Raw genomic sequence first — 16,808 nt, forward strand, 5'->3', positions numbered from 1 at the left:
CATGCCTGGGTGAGAGCTGGCACGCCGTGTCTTCTCAGGGCCCCCCAACTGGGTCTCTGTGCCCCACAAGCTCCAGCAAGCCCAGCTCCATGGGGCAGGAGTCGGGGTCCAGGCTGCCAGCGGGGTCTCCTGCGTGGCTCCCACCCCACCCCGGGTCCCGCTTGGTCGGTGAAGGAAGAACTCCACGTGTTCACTAGGGCCAGTCCCGGGGGCCTGGAGCCGCTGGGATGGAGGAGGGCTCGTGTTCTGTGTGTGACGAACTATTTCCTTCCTGTCTCCACAGGGGCCCAAAGGAGAAAAAGGGACCCAGGGAGAGAAAGTGAGTTTGGGGGCCTGGGGGCCCGCAGATGGGGCAGCAGGTGCGTGGTGGCATGTAGGGTGCTGCCCTACGCCCCACACCCACTCACGTGGCCGCAGAGACTTGGAGTGGGGGGTCCCAGCTCAGAGCCTGCCCTGCTTGGGGTGAGGGGGCGCTCTGGGGCCACTGTGCTCAGCCCCCAGGAGCCTCCTCACACCCCGTGGGCACCAGGAGCTCTGTCCAACTCCTGGGTGGGCTCTGGGGTCCCGGCCAGAAATGCCATGACAGCACATCCGCCACAGAGAACGCTTTCCCTTCCAGGGCGACCCAGGGAAGGATGGAGTGGGACAGCCAGGCCTCCCCGGCCCCCCCGGGCCCCCTGGGCCTGTCGTCTACGTGTCGGAGCAGGATGTAAGGACGCTGCAGGGTGGGCACTCGCTCGGCCCGGACCCCCAGCACTGGCTGCAGTCAGGGCCACCAGCCGCCCCCCGCGGGGCAACCCCCAGGGACACCGGGGCCCCAGTCTGCTGGTTCGGTGGGGATTCTCGGCTGTCGAAGCCAGGCCTTCCCGGGCTGCCCTCGGGTCATGCTGTCTGCGTGTCACCCCGCTCCGGATGTGGCGTGTGCCCTCCGGCCCCCGTGCTCAGCGTGGCGAGGTGGGGACGCTGCCTGGCCCCCTGGTCCCAGGGTCGCAGGCTAGTTCTGTGGTGTGGGAGGCAGACCCCCGGGGGAGGGTCCACTTGTCTTCCGAGGGACCCTGAGGCCAAAGCCGGAAAGGCCGTTGATGGCAAAACTGACTTTCACATTTAACGTCTGGCTTCTGTGTTGTGTGGGGGTGACGTACCGGGAGTTGAGTTCTGACTGTAACGAGGTCTCCTTTCCTTCCTGTCCGTGACTGTGTGGCTCTGCCGACGGGCGGACAGAGGGCGGTGGCGAGCGTGTCGGGCCCCGAGGTATGAGCGTCCCCGGGCGGCGCTGGGGGCGCTGGGTGGCCGCCCCCGGCCGGGCCTGTCGTCACTGTCGCTCTCTCCCCCAGGGCCGCACGGGGCTTGCAGGCTTTCCCGTAAGTACCTCCCGCGCCACCCCACCCTCGCCGGGAGCGGGCTCTGCTTCTCAGACTGAGGAACCTCATGGCTCCGGAGCGGAGGCCCCCCCCCAACATAGCGAGGATTCCGGGGCACATGTCTGAGGCAGGGGTGGGGGTCACTGGCCCTTCTCTGCCCGAGCTGGCCGAGACCAGGCAGATGTGTTCCGGGCAGCCCTCTGGGGGCCGGGCAGAGCCCACAGCCCCACCCATCTCTCTACAGGGGCCTGCCGGGCCAAAGGGAGACCTGGGCTCCAGAGGCCAGCAGGGCCCCCCGGGGCCCAAGGTGAGGGGCTGGGCGCGTCTGCTCGGGGCAGCCTCTCTGCCGCCCAGTGGGGCCACCGGGTGACTGCTGCGGGGGAGGGGCCCGGGGCCTGTGGTGGATTCTCCTCTGGTCATTCCACTGGCCCGGGGAGGCCCTGCTCACGGCTCCAGTTCCGGGGCGTTGGTGCCCTGAACTCACGGGCTACTGCAGGGGTGGGAGGACCCGCTCTTTCCAGAGCTGGCCCCCCCTGACCCGCGCTGCCCGGTTCCAGGGTGAGAAGGGTGAGCCGGGCATGGTCTTCAGCCCCGACGGGAGAGCAACGTCCCTGGCCCAGAAGGGAGCGAAGGTGAGGGGGGCGTCTGGGCCGAGCTTGTGCCATTGTCCAGGCTGGGGCAACAAAGTTTTGGGGGCTCTGGAAACAGCACGGAGGTGTCTATCCTCCCGAGAGGGGCCAGCTCCCGCCCGTGCATGAGAACCTCAGCTGAGCTCAGCTCCGGAACCTTCTGCAGCCTGGGCCCTCGCCTGTCCCTGTCTGTCCTCTCCCACCACCCTATTGGGAGGGTCCTCAGGGCCCCAGAGCTGGCACGCTCATGTTGGCCTCAGCCTGACCAGCCCCTTGTGGTGGTTCTCTGCCCCTGTCGGCTGAGCCTGCCCTGCAGAGAAGCTGGGGGTTCTCGGGAGCCGCGGCTCTGGGCAGTTCCTGGGCCTGGGCCTGGGCCTGGGCCTTTCCTTTCGGGAGCTCCCCCACTACCCTGTGGTGTCCGGCTGGCCCTCGGCCTCTGGGGGTGGGCATGTCAACCTTCCTACCTCAGGAGGGAGCCAAGCATGGTGGGGTCGGGAATGGGTTCCTGGGAGGCCCGTGCTCTGGGACCCCCGACCCCAACAGAAGACCCCTCAGGCAGGCAGAGGAGCTGGACTCGGGATCGGGTGGCTGTGGGGGGCAGGCCTGCAGAGGGCCCCAAGTGGAGAGAACTCTGCCAGCCCCACCTGGCATCACGTCTGAGGTCGGGGCCCACACACCCCAGCCAGGGCCCTGGGGAGCAGCCCCCCAGGCTTCAGGGCCCCCAGCGTGCACCCCGTGCAGGTGCCCAGGACACGTGCCTCAGCCCAGAGCCTTCTTCCTGTGCTGTGGCCCTCCCTCCCTGGGTTCAGGCAGTGCCTTGGGCACCACTGGGGGCATCCAGATGGACCCAGGGACCCCTTGGGGGCTGCCCGGTGCAGGGTAGCCTTCAGCGAACTAATGGGTTCTCTGGTTTTCTGTTCAGGGTGAGCCCGGCTTTCGAGGACCCCCGGTGAGTAGGCCTGGGTTTCCCCATAGTGCACACACATGTGCGTCAGTGTGAAAGGACACGTGAGACTGCCGAGGGCACCACCTCCTTTCTGGCTGCCGGGTGGGCGTGGGCGGCTGAGTTTGCATCCGAGCTGCACCTCCAGACCTGGGGGCAGGTGTCGGGAGGGAGACCGCCGGAGCAGGGGCTGGTCTCCGCTAACCTAAAACCTGGCTCCCCCTGCAGGGCCCATATGGGCGGCCGGGGCACAAGGGAGAGATTGGCTTCCCTGGACGGCCGGTAAGTTCCTGGGCTCTCGTGCTGTGTGTGGGTAGCAGCCCAGGCCGGGGGGACAGTGGACCCGAAGCGGAGTGGACTGCAGGCCCCCTGCTGTCCTTCCCAGGGACCAACCCCCAAGCACAGCTCTCTCCAAACTCAGGCCAGGGATTCCCAGCCCCACTCGGGCAGCTTGGGTCCCAGACGGACAGACACCCCGAGGAGGCAGTGTCCTGGGTAGGGGCAGGAGCTGCTGGGCCAGCCCCCCAGGGCCCGCAGCCACGGTGCTGGCCAGCACCCAGCAGTTCCCACCCGCTGTGCTCTGCCCCAGGGTCGCCCCGGGATGAACGGATTGAAAGGGGAGAAGGGGGAGCCGGGAGATGCCAGCGTGGGATTCGGCGTGAGGGTGAGTGTCCCAAAGGGTGGGTGGGGCAGGGCAGGACCCCAGACCAGAGGGCTGGGCCACAGCAGCTCAGGTCCCAGAGCTCACCTGTGGGAGGCCACTTCTGAGCGGCTCTCTGTGTGACCAGCTCTGCTGGTCCTCAGACATGCAGGCCCCACGCGCTTGTACACATGTGCACACATACATACGTGCACACGCGCGCGTGGGCGCTGGGGTGGGAGCCGTCTGCCTGTGGGGCGATCCCCTCCACCGCCTGTAAGTTGCGGTGACTGCACCCTTGAGCTGAGGGTCTTTGTTTGCTAACATTAGCGGATGAGACACCCGTTACCACCTCCCCCCGAGACGGCGCTGGCCAGACTCAGGATGCCCCCTCCAGGTGCCCCGCGGGCCCACCCGCCAGTCCCTGAGCCTTTTCCCCCGGCCCCCCTCCCGCCCAGCCCCCAGCAATGCGGGGTCCTGAGGTTGGCGTTGCAGGCCGGGCTCTCCGGTACTTCCGTCACTGCTGGTCCTTCACCGGGGCTGCCCTCCTCCTGGTGGACTGAATCTGGGCTGTCATTTCATGAAAATTCGATGGAAAGCAGCATTTTGTACAGTTCTGAGATGGAGATAGACTAGGCCACTTTCGTCAAGCAGAAGATGGGGTCTCGAATCCTTCCTGCAGTTCTGTGTTGTGACGGCGGAGCGTGAAAGGCTGCTTGTGCGCACGTCCTCTGGGACTGGCTCCTTCATGGGCCTGAGCTCCCGCCTCCGTTCTGCCTCCTTGGCCTCAGTGGACAACACCGTGGGGAGTGGACACAGGGCAGGTGGGCAGTGAAGGTGCCCAGGGGCCTGGAGAGCGAGTACCATGAGGGAAGGGGAGGTCCCAGGGCCATGTTTCCCATGGCACCTTCCATCACACGTGCTGGTTCTTCGTCGGGTAAGCCGTTACTTTCAGAGCAAGGAGTTCTGACACGACCTGAATCCAGCTGTCCCTCTTTCCATGAGCGATGAATGACTGGTGGAGTTCCCGTGGGATCCACGCACCCACGCGGAAAGCCTGCGAGCGCTGGCCCCCTGGGCTCCCTCTTACCTTGGAAACACGCAGCTGACCTTCCCCCAGCTGGCAGTCAGGAGCCACACGAGCCGTGTTCGAGGCCGCGTCCAGCCCAGATGGCCTCCTGCCTGCCTCCCTCGGGACATTTTGAGCCGACTCTGATCTGGGAGTGGGAAGGGGACAGCTCTGTCTTCGGGGAGCCCGTGACCACAGAGTAAACTGGATGCAGCCTCGATTTTTTGTTTTCTGATTTTGCTGTGATTGCCAGAAGCGCGGATGCCCGTGCCTGCCATCCTGGGCAGTGTCGATGGCCTGGCTGTGAACGTGACTGACCGGAGCTTTCTCTTCCCCCTGCGCAGGGTCCGCCTGGCCCACCTGGGCCCCCAGGGCCCCCGGGCCCCCCCGGGACTCCTGTCTATGACAGCAACGTAAGTCTCCACGCCCTCCCCACACTCGTTGCCAGGGCCCTTGGAGAACAGCCCTCTGTCCCCTCCGCTGACCCCAGGAGGGCCGACCCCCCAGGCAGGGGCAGCCGAGCCCTGGCTTCTGCGTCCCTGCCTGCATCCCTGCGACACCAAGGGCTGGTGGGGCTGCATGTGTGGCTACCTGCCTCTGGGAGGGGTGGTGGGGCCTGTGGGCTGCAGCTGGTGGGCAGCTGGTTCAAAGACAAGCCCCCAGGGGGTGAAGGCTGTGCAGGGAGTGCTTTATGGGCTCCTGGGGATGGACACTTGTGTCACAGGGCTCAGTGACAAGAAGTGACCACATGGGGCAGGTCATATCGTGACCAGGGCTGCCGACTCCAAACCCCTTCATCCTCTCCCTCCCCTTCCCTGTTCCCTTGTCTTGGGGGGCAGGGCACTGGCGGGGTGGGAGGTGCCCGTGTGGCCTTGCAGAGGTTGCTGGGGGCATCTGGGCACAGAGACCCTTGGGTGGGCAGTGGCCTTACTCTTCAAGGCGTTTCTCAGCAACCAGTTCTGGCCTGTCTTCACAGGCATTCGTGGAGTCTGGCCGCCCTGGACCCCCAGGATTGCCAGGTGAGGGCTCCTGGGGCCTGGAGAGGGAAGGTCTGCCCTTCTGACCACAGCTCGGATCCAGGACTTGAAGCCCCTGGTGGCCCAGGCACCCCAATCCCAGTTGATCTCAGCCCCCATTGCTGGGTCTCCAGGTTCCTCACAGCACCGCCTTCCAGGAGGCCAAACCATGAACGGGAGTAGACACTGAACGGCCACCCACTTGCCATCCACAGCCCAGCCCCAGCTCCTTGTCCAAGCAGGGGCAGGAACAGCCCCTCCTGCTGTCCGAGCCCCTTGCTGGAGTGGCCTGGCCTGTGGGAGCAGAGGCTGCAGCCCTTGGGGCGCAGCCATGGGCACTTCTGCTGGTCGTGAGCTCTGATTCTGAGCGTCCCTGAGCTCGCATGCCGCCCCCTCCCTGGTCCAGGCCCACCGTGCCCACAGTGCCCACAGGGTCGGGGGTGCGTGAGGGCAGGGGGGCTTGTCCCGGAGGCCCTGTCACACTTCGAGTAACAGGCACTGGGGTGTCTGTTCCTCCAGGATACCAGGGGCCCCCTGGACCGAAGGGTGACAGAGGAGAAGTGGGCCCTCCCGGACCCCCAGGTGAGAGTGCTGGGGGTGGCCCTGGGTGATGGGCTGCGACACCAAGGGCCTGTGGGGCTGCGTTTGTGGCTGCCTGCCCACCTCCTGGACGAAGGAGGCCCCTTCCGGGCTCACGGGGACCTGACGTGCTGGTGGCCCCACAGCCTTGGGGCCAGGGCTGGGGCTGAGGTGATGACGGGCAGGGTGTCCCGTCGCCCCTCCCGGAGGCAGGGCTCGGCCCCAGGGTGTGCCTCCCAGAGGAGACCAGACACCCCGTGTGTCGCAGGTCCAGGACGCCCATCCCTCCCCACGGGCCGCGCAGGGGCCTTGTTGGGCCGGGGCTTCGGGATCGACTCCCAGCACCTCGGATGCTCCCTGAGGTGGCAGGGGTCCCCCACTGAATCCTGCCTCTGCTGCCGGTGAGCACTGGCCGGGCAGGACCCGGGGAGGAGCTTGACTACACAGACCCCCGACTAGAGCGTGGCCGAGGCCCGCGGCCTCCGGGGGGCGGGGGCTGCACCCAGAGCTGGGGCGGCCCCAAGAGACCAGCAGGCAGGCCCGAAGCCTCGTTTTCCCTCCGGGCAGCTGGAAGCAGAAACAAACCCTTTGCTCGAGGGAGCTGCGCTCCTCCAGGGCCTAGGATCTCATATAATTAATAAGTGGGGCGGGGGGGGCACCCCCTGGGACCCCAGCGGACGGAGTCTTCGGACTCTACACGGCAGTGACATTCAGACATAAGCGAGCGACAGGCACAGCCGCGAGGAGCTGCAGCCCGTGGGGAGGAGTCGGGCCTGACTCCAGGACTGAAAACTGCTGCTCTGGATGCGAGGCTTCGGGGTGACTCCAGGCAGTGGGGCAGGACCGAGGAGGGGAGGGGCCAGCACAGAGTCGTGACGCTCAGGGAGGTGGGACCAGCTGGCGGAGGTCAGACGGTCCCAGCGTGAGGACAGGCCGGGCGGGTGAGACAGAAGAGCATCGGGGCCGAGCTTTCCAATCCTGAGGAGAGAGCCCAGGAGCCCCTCATGCAGAGTCAGCACAACCAACAGCTGCTCGCTCACGAGGGCGAGGGGTGCCAGGGCATGAAGCTGCGGGCCAGCGGCGGTGACTGTTCGCTCAGAATTCCACGTGCAGGGAAAACATCCTTCTGAGGGACGAGGAGGTGGGCAGCCAGGGGGCCGTGCCAGGACGCCAGCCTGGAAGGGGACAGCGAGGGCCCTCGGGAGAAGGAGGTGGTGAGATGACGCAGGGGCGGGCTAGCGGGAGGGAGAGGGCGACCCTGTGGCCCTGCTCAGCAACGCGGCGGGAGGCCGGATCCCCGAGACCCCGGCCACGCCTCAAACAGGCAGAAACCCTCACTACATCAGACCCGAGTCAGGGTCGCACCTGTCCCTTCCGGGACCAGCCAAGGAGGGGAGGAGTGTGCCCCCAGTGGGGAGGAAGAGCAGCGTAGGGAAAACTGAGTCTAAGACGGCAAGAAAGGGGAGGGAGAGGAGCACAGCGGGTGGAGCAAACAGAAGACGGGGAGCGAGGTGGCTGATGAACCCAGACCTGTGAGTGGGCAGGTTCCGCGTGAGCCGGCTGCTGCTCCTTCTAGAGGACAAATGTCGTCAGCAGGGCAAAGACAAAACTGCGTGCTGCTTACAGGACACTCCCCCCCGCCCCAGTAAGGACACGAGAGGAGGGCGAAGGGGGTGACTAATCTGATGAGAAGGGAGCCTGTGTGAGAATGCGTATGAATGTGTGCCGGCGTGTGAGTGTGTAAACGTATGAGTGTGCACGAACGTGAGAGCATGTGCCTGTGTGTGTGTATGAACATGTGTCTGAACGTGTATGTGCGCGTGTCTGTGTGAGTAGGCGTGGGCGTGTGCCTGTGTGTGTGTAAATGGTGTGTGTGAACTTGTGAGTGTGAGCGTGTGCTTGCATGTGCACCTGTGTGTGCTCCGGAGACATCAGTCAACTGTATCTTGAGACAGGAGTTGTTGCCAGGAATTTTTTAAAGCCCATGATGGTGAAGGGGTCAACCCACCAGAAAAGCACAGCAGTGCTAAGTGTGTATGCCGCTAACAACACGGCTTCAAGACACAAAAGCGAAAGGAAGAACACACAAGTCATGCATGAGGAGGGCGTTGTAACCCGGCTCTCTGAAAGTGAGGGCAGCGGACTAAAGGACGGGTCAGTCGGCAGGTGGAGGATCTGAAGAGCAGGTGACACCTGGGCCTCCAGCCCCGGCGCCCACACAGGGGTCCAGGGCTCGCGCCGGGCACAGGGCACGTCCCAGAGCCTGTCGTTCCACGAGGGACAGTGCAGGAAACCAGCATCAAACACATGTGGGACGTGCCCACCAGACAGGCACCTGCGGGCGAGGAGACTACCGTGGGACCTGGAAGCGGAGCGAAGGACAAGGGCGTGTCCAAGGGTGAGGGTGCGGCCAGGGTCTCAGCCCTCACTCTGGCCCACAGTGGCAGTGGGGTCGTCTTGCTCCTTCAAAGGACCCAGGATGGAGCCCCTGGCCACGGCACGCGAGCTGGGCGGGCCCTGGGCGGGCATGGGGTTCCCTGGGACAGCCGAGGCGGAGCTCCGAGTGGGGCTCCCCAGGCCCCCGGCCCGCAGCGGTCTCCTCCGCCAGTGGTCCAGCCTGCACCTTTGTCAGGTCTCTGGGGAAAGGTCGTGGGAGGAGGGTGAGCCCAGGTCGCGCCCCCACCTGGAGGGAGCGCGAGTTGTGGCTCTTTGTTTACAAGGTCGCGGCGTTATGTGGCCTGAGCTTGTAAGTACCCGACTCAGGAGGGTGGAAAACGGATCTAACTCCACGAAAACAGACAGGAGAGGCCGTGGAGATCAGAAGTGAATGAAGATGGTGCATATAGGAAATGTCAAGAATGCAAAAAAATCAAACGTTAGGTCCGTGGAAAGATGGGTAACACCACCGCCCCTCCTGTGGGACTGATGAAGGAAAGACGCCAGCTCCCCGTGGCCTGCGGCCCGAGGCGGGACGGCCGGTGGCCACCGCGGGTGCAGGGCCAGCCAGCCCGCGGGGTGGGGAGGAAGACAAACCCAGTGTTCTCACAGACGACACCTTTGTGAACGTCAGCCACCTGAAGCGATGTGCAGATAAATGGTTAGAATTACTGAATCAGTTTTGCAGGGTCACAGGACAGTTCACAAAAAGCAATGCCAGTCGTAAAACAAACGATGATTTGAAAAAGACACCATTTGGAAAAAGATGAGGCGGTTCCCAGAGGCGAGGTGCTGGGTGAAGGGGCCAAAGGCAGCGACGTCCAGTTACAAGAAGCAGAAGCAGCTGACATGACACTGTAGGCGGCGTCTCGTGCGGAAGGAGACATTTTTATCTTGTTTGTGTGTGTGTCCATGGGGTCATTTCACAGTAAATGTAAGTTGTTCACTGTGTTCCCCTGTGTAAATGGGGGCAGTGTCCGTTATAAAACCAAAACAAAGAAGTCACCATTAACAGAAACACCAAAAAATACCAAGTAGCGGGGAGTAAGTGTAACAAAGTACGCAGGGGATCTCTATGCAGAAATGCGGGAATTACAGAGAAAAACGGAGATTCAGGTAAACGTGGGGGCGTTGGTGGACGAGGCGGTGAGGAGGGCACCTCACCGAGGCCCCACCCCAAATCTCCCCCCTGCAGGGCAGTTCCCGCTGGACCTGCTGCCGCTGGGCGCTGAGTGGAAGGTGGGTGGCACCCGGGCTGAGGCTGAGCCCGGCGCGGGCCCCGGAGGGCCAGTCTTTCGGAAGCGCGGCTGATGTGGCGGAAGACTGGGAGGCCGAGGGGTCCCGCACGGCTGGCCAGGCCTGGGCTGCAGGAGCTTCCAGCCGCCTCGCCCTCGCCCTCGCCCCGTGGGGTCCAGCCTGCCCCTGCCCACGCCGACAGAGGGAGCTGGGCTGTCCCTGACGAGCACTTCCACCCACAGGGGGAGAAGGGTGACCGCGGGGTCGCCGGACAGAAAGGGGAGAGAGGCGAGCCCGGGGGCGGTGGCTTCTTCGGCTCCAGCGTGCCTGGCCCCCCCGGCCCGCCAGGGCACCCTGGGATTCCGGTGAGTCTGGGCCCCAGGCCCCCGCAGGCGCCCCCACACGGGCCCAGGCCTGTGCCGGCGCCCCGTCCCTGGGGTGTGGAGCCAGGGAAGGTCCGCCTGCGAGCTGGCCCCGAGCGTCCCCCTTCTGGTTCTTTGCCCGCATCGGGGGCACAGTGTCTTCCCCCCCAGACCGGGCGCCCTGGGGCTGCCTCCTGTCTCCTGCTGCTGCTGCGCCTCTCCACCGAGCCCCCTCGGGGGGACCCACTGTCCTGAGAGGGTTCAGGGAACTGTAGGCCCAGCTTCCGTCTGCAGGTGGAGGAGGAGGAGGGCCCTTGGGGCTGTGCCTCTGTTGGGGGCTGCCCTCCTCTTCATCCCAGGGTCCCGCCCTAGCAGAGGACGTGCGGGGTGGGAAGGCCGGATATCCCAGGCCCCAGTGTGGGCAGGGAGGGGATCGGGGCTTGGCTGTGCTCCTGCAGGGCTCGTGGCAGGTGCAGCCCAGACCGTTAAGCTTGCTTGTCCCAGCCCACTTGGTGACAGTGCTGCGGGTTTTGTCTTCCACCCCAGGGTCCCAAGGGCGAGAGCGTCCGAGGCCAGCCTGGCCCGCCTGGGCCTCAGGGGCCCCCTGGCATTGGCTACGAGGGACGCCAGGGGCCTCCCGGGCCCCCTGGGCCCCCAGGGCCCCCAGGACCCCCCTCCTTCCCGGGCCCTTACAGACAGAGTAAGTTGGGCGGGGGTGGGGTGGGCCCTGGCCTCCAGCCTCGTCTGGCCGGGCCAGCCTTCCCACCTCTGGCCCCTCTCTCGCAGCTATCAGCGTCCCCGGGCCCCCCGGCCCGCCTGGGCCCCCCGGCCCCCCGGGCTCCATGGGCGCCTCCTCTGGGGTAAGCACCTGCCTCTCCTGCCTGTCGGACCCTCACCGCCCGCCGCCTCCCTTTGGAGTCTGCGAGTGGAGCACAAGGGCCCTGAGACGTGGCTTCCACAGCAGATGTGGGGAGCCCGGGGTGGCTGGGTCTGAGCTGGGCAAGCGAGGGTGTCTCCATGGATGCGGCCACCGTGCAGAGGCCCAGGGACATGGGGGCGGGGGGCCTGCAGCCTGGCAAGGAAGCAGGAACCACTGAGGTCTTCAGGACTGCCCCTCGTCAGGAGGTGCCCCCACTCCGTCAGGACCTTGTCCCTGTGCCAGTCCCCGCCCCCGTGAGCCCAGGGGCCGCCTCTGTGCAGGGACCCCATTGGGCTGGGCTTCCAGCAGGTGAGGGTCTGGGCCACGTACCAGACCATGCTGGACAAGGTGCCCGAGGTGCCGGAGGGCTGGCTCATCTTTGTGGCTGAGAGGGAGGAGCTGTACGTCCGGGTCCGGAATGGCTTCCGGAAGGTTCTGGTGAGTTGTGGACAGAGCTTCCCCTGCATGTAGAAGTGGGGGGACCTTCCCACCCTCGCTCCTGGGGCACAGGGTGCGGAGAAGACGGGAGGTAGAGAGGACGGCCGTCCAGGAGGGCGGCCCGCGCATGGGCGAGGGGTGCAGCCTGGGCGAGCGTGACAGCCAGCCTCTCCGCACTTACCGTGCACCCAGTGCCGGGCAGGGGCACCGGGACGCAGCCACGCCGGCTCCCGTGGGGAGCAGAAGGGGCAAGTGGCGCTGGCTGGGCCAGAGGTCCTGGGGTGACCCTCTCTGTTCTCTTCCAGCTGGGGGCCCGCACGCCCCTCCCGCGTGGGACGGTAAGGAGCCTTCCTGCTTTCCACAAGGATCGGAGGCGGGCAGCCCCCAGCCAGGGTGGGGCGCCTTGCTGGGGAGAGGGGTGCACAGAACACACTCATCGCCCTCCCTGGGCGAGAGGATACTGGGCCCAAAGCCACGTCTCCCTTGAGCCCTGGCCTGCCTTCCCTCCCCTGGAGGTGGACCCTTCAGGGTGCTGGGGGGGGGTGTTGGGGATGTCCCGGTTTCCCTAAGGAGGCGTCACATCCCACTGTTGTGGCGTCTCTGAGTGGAGTTCACGACTTCTCAGACGACTCGGGAGCGAGGCTCGGGCTGGGTGGTGGGCGTCGGGGGCTCTGTGAGCTGGCCTGCCCACGGGGCCCGGGGGGTCGCTCTCGCTCAGCACGCGGTCCTGGGCCCCTCCCGTCTGCTGGGCACCCTTCTAGGCCTGGGTAGAGCCATGCCTGAAGCAGGCAAAGCCCCTGCCCCACGGAGGTGACACTGTGTGGGGAAAATGGGCACTAACGGTGAGAACGAACGTGGGTAATACATTGTGTAAAGTGTAACGGAGCTTTGTAAGTGTGAACGCTTTATGTAAGTACATAAGGTACGTTAGAAGCTCTTAATAGGTGACAGGTATCAGGTAATAGGTGTGCAGGTAACGGGGAGGAAGTCACGTGGTGTGTCAGAGGCTGCGGGTGCTGGGGGGAGGACCGGGTGGGGAGGGGGGCGGCCCCAGGGGCTGGGGCGGGAAGGGTGGAGGCCACCTGTCTGAAGCGAGGACGAGTGAAGGCTAACGCGGCTGAGGGCGTGTCTGTGGGTGTCGTGGCTGCAGCAGGAGGAGGCCACGAGGCCGGGGGACGCGGTTGGCCCAGAGTTCCCCTTGGCCACGGTGAGGAGCTTGTTTCTGGGGCCAGGGACCCAGGCTGCTTGAGCCGAGGGCCATCCGACCCAGGCTGGCTCCCCTTAACCCTCGGGCACCCGCAGGGTCTGAGGGTACAGCTCCCAGCTCCCCACCTGCAGTCCAGCCCGTGCCCACCCGGGCACACGAGCCAGGGCGCAGGTGAATTCAGGGAGCACCGGGGCCGGGCACCACAGGCCGCCTGTGAGGCCAATGCGGGTGCAGGAGGCCTGGTCCCATGGCGCTGTCCACCTCTCCGTCTGCAGGACAACGAGGTGGCCGCCTTGCAGCCCCCAGTGGTGCAGCTGCATGAGGGCAACCCGTACCCCCGCCGGGAGCTCCCTCACCCGACGGCGCGGCCTTGGTGGGCAGACGACACCCTAGCCAAGCCCCCGCGCCTGCCGGACCCGCAGCCCTACCCCGGAGCCCCGCACCACGGCTCCTACATGCACCGCCAGCCGGCACACCCCACAGGCTCGCCCACCCACACCCACCAGGACTTCCAGCCAGTGGTGAGTGACCCCCGGGTGGGTGCACACTGGCCAGCCTGTTAGCCCGCATGGCGCTGGGGGTGGAGAGTCCAGACCCCGGAGCAGCCGGGGAGGGTTTTGGGGCCGGGCTCGGCCCCCGAGGTCCAGCCCTGCTCGCGTCCTGGGAGACGGGGGCGGTGGAGCGGAGACAGACCCGCCAAGGGCTGACACGTGGCTTCCCTGCAGCTCCACCTGGTCGCGCTCAACAGCCCGCAGTCGGGCGGCCTGCGCGGCATCCGCGGGGCCGACTTCCAGTGCTTCCAGCAGGCGCGCGCTGTGGGGCTGGCCGGCACCTACCGCGCCTTCCTGTCCTCGCGGCTGCAGGACCTCTACAGCGTCGTGCGCCGCGCCGACCGCGCAGCCGTGCCCATCGTCAACCTCAGGGTGGGTGTGCGGGGACCCCGCTGGGCCAGAGGCCTGGGGTCAGGTCCTAGGACCCCTCCCTGGGCACCGCGCGGAGCCCCCACGTGGAGGTGACCAGAGGTGGGTGCCCCCACTTCCCTCCATAGGACGAGGCGCTGTTTCCCAGCTGGGAGGCCTTGTTCTCGGGCTCCGGGGGCCAGCTGAAGCCAGGCGCCCGCATCTTCTCTTTTGACGGCCGAGACGTCCTGCAGCACCCCGCCTGGTAGGTTCGCCGTGTGCGCACAGCAGCTCGGGCCTCCCGGGACCTCCAGAGCCCTGAGCAAAGGGACGGCACTGCTGGCTTTGGAGGCTTGGAGCCTCCGGGCTGACCCGGCGCCTGGTACCCAGCTGAGACTCAGCAACGAGAGAACCCGGGAGAGCAGGAGGGAGAGTGAAGGGCGCTGCTCGTGGTGTCGTACGAAACACCTTTCCTAGCCCGCCTTCCGGCACGCGCCCCAGCCTGCTGCCGGGAGGCAGGCTCAAGCCCCTGTCTGTCCTGTGAACGTCACCACACGGTACTTGTGCAGATCCCTCGGATGCTGTTCACAGGTCAGGGAACACGCGCACTGACTGTGCTGGCAGCAGTGGCCAGGTGCCCTGCAGTCGGCTTCACCCCCTCATCCCTCTGCTGGCAGGTGTGAGGGCAGCTGCTCCCCCACACCAGGGTCAGCTCGGGGCGTCGGACACGCCTGTGGTCCTGCCCTCCCAGAGAAGCACTGCCCAGGGCCGTGCTGTGGGCCTCCCAGTCTGAAGGGCTGGTCGGAGGCGGGAACCCGAGGCTTGCCTGGTGGCCTCTATCAAGGATAGGCACTTGAAGCCAAGGCTGCCCGGCCCGGGAGGGCCAGCATAGAGGTTACCGGGCCCTGCTCCCCAAGCTGTGCCTGGAAACAGTGGCGGGGGAGGGGCAATGATCTGGGAGGCAGAGCCCAGTGACTAGGGGGCCTGACTCGAGTTCCTGCCCTCCCGCCGTCCCTACATCCAGCCAAACCGCGACCTTTGGGAGACGCCCTTTCTGCCCAGGGTGGCCTCCACCCTGGAGGGGCAGGCCCAGGTGAGACGGAGGCCCTTGCATCTTGCAGGCCCCAGAAGAGCGTGTGGCATGGCTCGGACCCCAGCGGGCGCCGGCTGACCGAGAGCTACTGCGAGACGTGGCGGACCGAGGCCAGGACGGCCACCGGCCAGGCCTCCTCGCTGCTGGCGGGCCGGCTGCTGGAGCAGAAGGCCGCGGGCTGCCACAACGCCTTCGTCGTCCTCTGCATCGAGAACAGCTTCATGACCTCCTCCAAGTAGGGCCTCTGTTGGCTCCGCAGACAGGACGGACAGACAGATGGCCAGCGAGGAGGCCAGGCGGCAGGCCGGGAGCATGGAGGTGCCCCCTGGCCGGGCAGGGAGCCTCACCGGCGCTCCCAGGGAAGGGACCTGGCTGGGACACTTCCCTGTATGGTTCACCTTTCATGTAATCCTCAAGAAATAAAAGGAAGCCAAAGAGTGTATTTTTTAAAAAGTTTAAAACAGCCTGGTGCCAAGACTCTTCCGTCCCTCCCGGGGCCCTGCCCAAGCTGGCCAGGCTGCTCACGCGGGGGCCTCGGTGCTGGTGGAGCCATAATTGGACCAGGGGCAGACCTGGCCCTCTCTCTGCAGGAGGCCGACTCGAACCTACTGCCCAGGGAGGCGTATTCCCAGGGCCTCCCGGGTGCCCAGCAGGGCCCTCGGCCACCCCAGGCATCCTGTCCCGCCCTCCTCCTCACGCACAAATCTCAGGCCTGTTTGCAGAACAGCCGTGAGGAGGTGCTGGGAGCTGCCCCACAGCCCCCTCCTCCCTCTCACCACCAGGCTCAGGAGCTGTGCAGGAGCAGAGAAGGGGCCCTCCCTCCCTCCCCAGCTGACAAGCGGCAGAACAGCTCAGTCACTGCGTGTGAGGGAAGACAGACCCCTTTCCTTAGCCTCGTGTAGTTCAACGCCCCACTGCTGACCCCGGGTTCCAACCCCTGCGCCCCCCCCCCACTGCTGGGAGCAGAGCCTGTGTGTCCCCTGGGCAGCTCTGCCACATGGGGCTGTCTGCGGGCCTCTCTTCCATGCTGGCTTCTTGGGTGACCCCTGTGGCCACACCCAGTGAAGGACCTGACCCCCCACCCTGGCTGTGCTGAGGGAGTTTGGAGGGTCCGTGAATGAGGGCGTGGCAGTGCCCCACCCTGACCTCACACACAGCTCTCCTCCCCCAGGGCGAGGACCCCAGCTCAGCGCCCGCCCAGCTTTCCTCAGGAGCACACCCTGGGGCCCAGCTGGGCCAAACTCGGGCACCCCCAAAGCCCTGGGTCCAAACCGCTCCCTGTTGGGCTTGGCGCCAGCATCTCAGGTTCACCTCTGCAGGACACGGAGCTCAGAAAACCTCAGAGACAAAGGGGACAGCCACACATGCCCCGCCTGGACATGGCTCACAGCCCCCTGGGCCTGCCCAGCGGAGCCTCAGGACGGGCGAGGCTGCACGGAGGGGTCAAAGCTGGCCCGGGACAGGATGGGGCCACGTCCGCGGGTGGGCCCTGTGCAGGCGGGGTGAAAGCTGCTTGTGCCCAGGCCCCTGCTCACGACTGCTGTACGAGCGTGACGGGAAAATCTTTGTGGTCGTCCTTCTCTTGGGAAGAATGAAGGGGACGTTTTAGGGTGCATGTAGGCATCTCTGGGGGAGCTGGTGGGGTGGCCAGAGCCCAGGCTGTGCTGTCTGAGCACTGTGACTACACTAGAGGGGCTGGTCCTGTTAACTGTGTGTGTGGTTTTCAAACAGGCTCCAAATAAAAATGACTGTTTACCCTGATGCTTGGTTTGCAAGCAGTTTTCATGTCACGAAAACTCGGGAGCCTCTGTCCCGGATAGCCCAGCCAGGCAACCCTACAGGAGGAGTACGGGTGTGCAGGTGCACTCGGGTACACACAGATACGTGTGGATTTGCACGGTGTTCAGGTAAACAGCTCTCCTTCAGTATCCGTGGAAGACTGACTCCAGGACTCCCGTGGATGCCAAAACCCCAGGTGCTC

At 65.8% G+C, this 16,808-nt stretch overlaps 1 protein-coding gene across 4 annotated transcripts in view; it reads left to right on the plus strand.

Moving 5' to 3' along the window:
* COL18A1 (collagen type XVIII alpha 1 chain) overlaps positions 1-15,290 on the plus strand; it is an 85,790-nt gene extending 70,500 nt beyond the window's left edge. For 2 of the 4 annotated variants that reach the window (XM_072970409.1, XM_072970389.1), the window contains 22 exons: positions 284-319; positions 620-709; positions 1,222-1,251; positions 1,335-1,361; positions 1,606-1,668; positions 1,919-1,993; positions 2,913-2,939; positions 3,162-3,215; positions 3,523-3,597; positions 4,987-5,055; positions 5,619-5,661; positions 6,178-6,240; positions 9,869-9,912; positions 10,152-10,274; positions 10,818-10,971; positions 11,058-11,131; positions 11,497-11,628; positions 11,934-11,966; positions 13,111-13,356; positions 13,561-13,758; positions 13,884-13,999; positions 14,856-15,290. In XM_072970409.1, the coding sequence (XP_072826510.1) occupies positions 284-319; positions 620-709; positions 1,222-1,251; positions 1,335-1,361; positions 1,606-1,668; positions 1,919-1,993; positions 2,913-2,939; positions 3,162-3,215; positions 3,523-3,597; positions 4,987-5,055; positions 5,619-5,661; positions 6,178-6,240; positions 9,869-9,912; positions 10,152-10,274; positions 10,818-10,971; positions 11,058-11,131; positions 11,497-11,628; positions 11,934-11,966; positions 13,111-13,356; positions 13,561-13,758; positions 13,884-13,999; positions 14,856-15,066 (1,983 nt within the window). In that variant the 3' untranslated portion in view covers positions 15,067-15,290. The remainder of the gene's footprint in view (positions 1-283; positions 320-619; positions 710-1,221; positions 1,252-1,334; positions 1,362-1,605; positions 1,669-1,918; positions 1,994-2,912; positions 2,940-3,161; positions 3,216-3,522; positions 3,598-4,986; positions 5,056-5,618; positions 5,662-6,177; positions 6,241-9,868; positions 9,913-10,151; positions 10,275-10,817; positions 10,972-11,057; positions 11,132-11,496; positions 11,629-11,933; positions 11,967-13,110; positions 13,357-13,560; positions 13,759-13,883; positions 14,000-14,855) is intronic. The other 2 variants (XM_072970395.1, XM_072970403.1) reach the window with 2 other exon arrangements.
* Positions 15,291-16,808: the final 1,518 nt, after the last annotated feature.

Source organism: Vicugna pacos, chromosome 1 (genome assembly GCF_048564905.1).
Source record: "Vicugna pacos chromosome 1, VicPac4, whole genome shotgun sequence".
NCBI lineage: Eukaryota > Metazoa > Chordata > Mammalia > Artiodactyla > Camelidae > Vicugna > Vicugna pacos.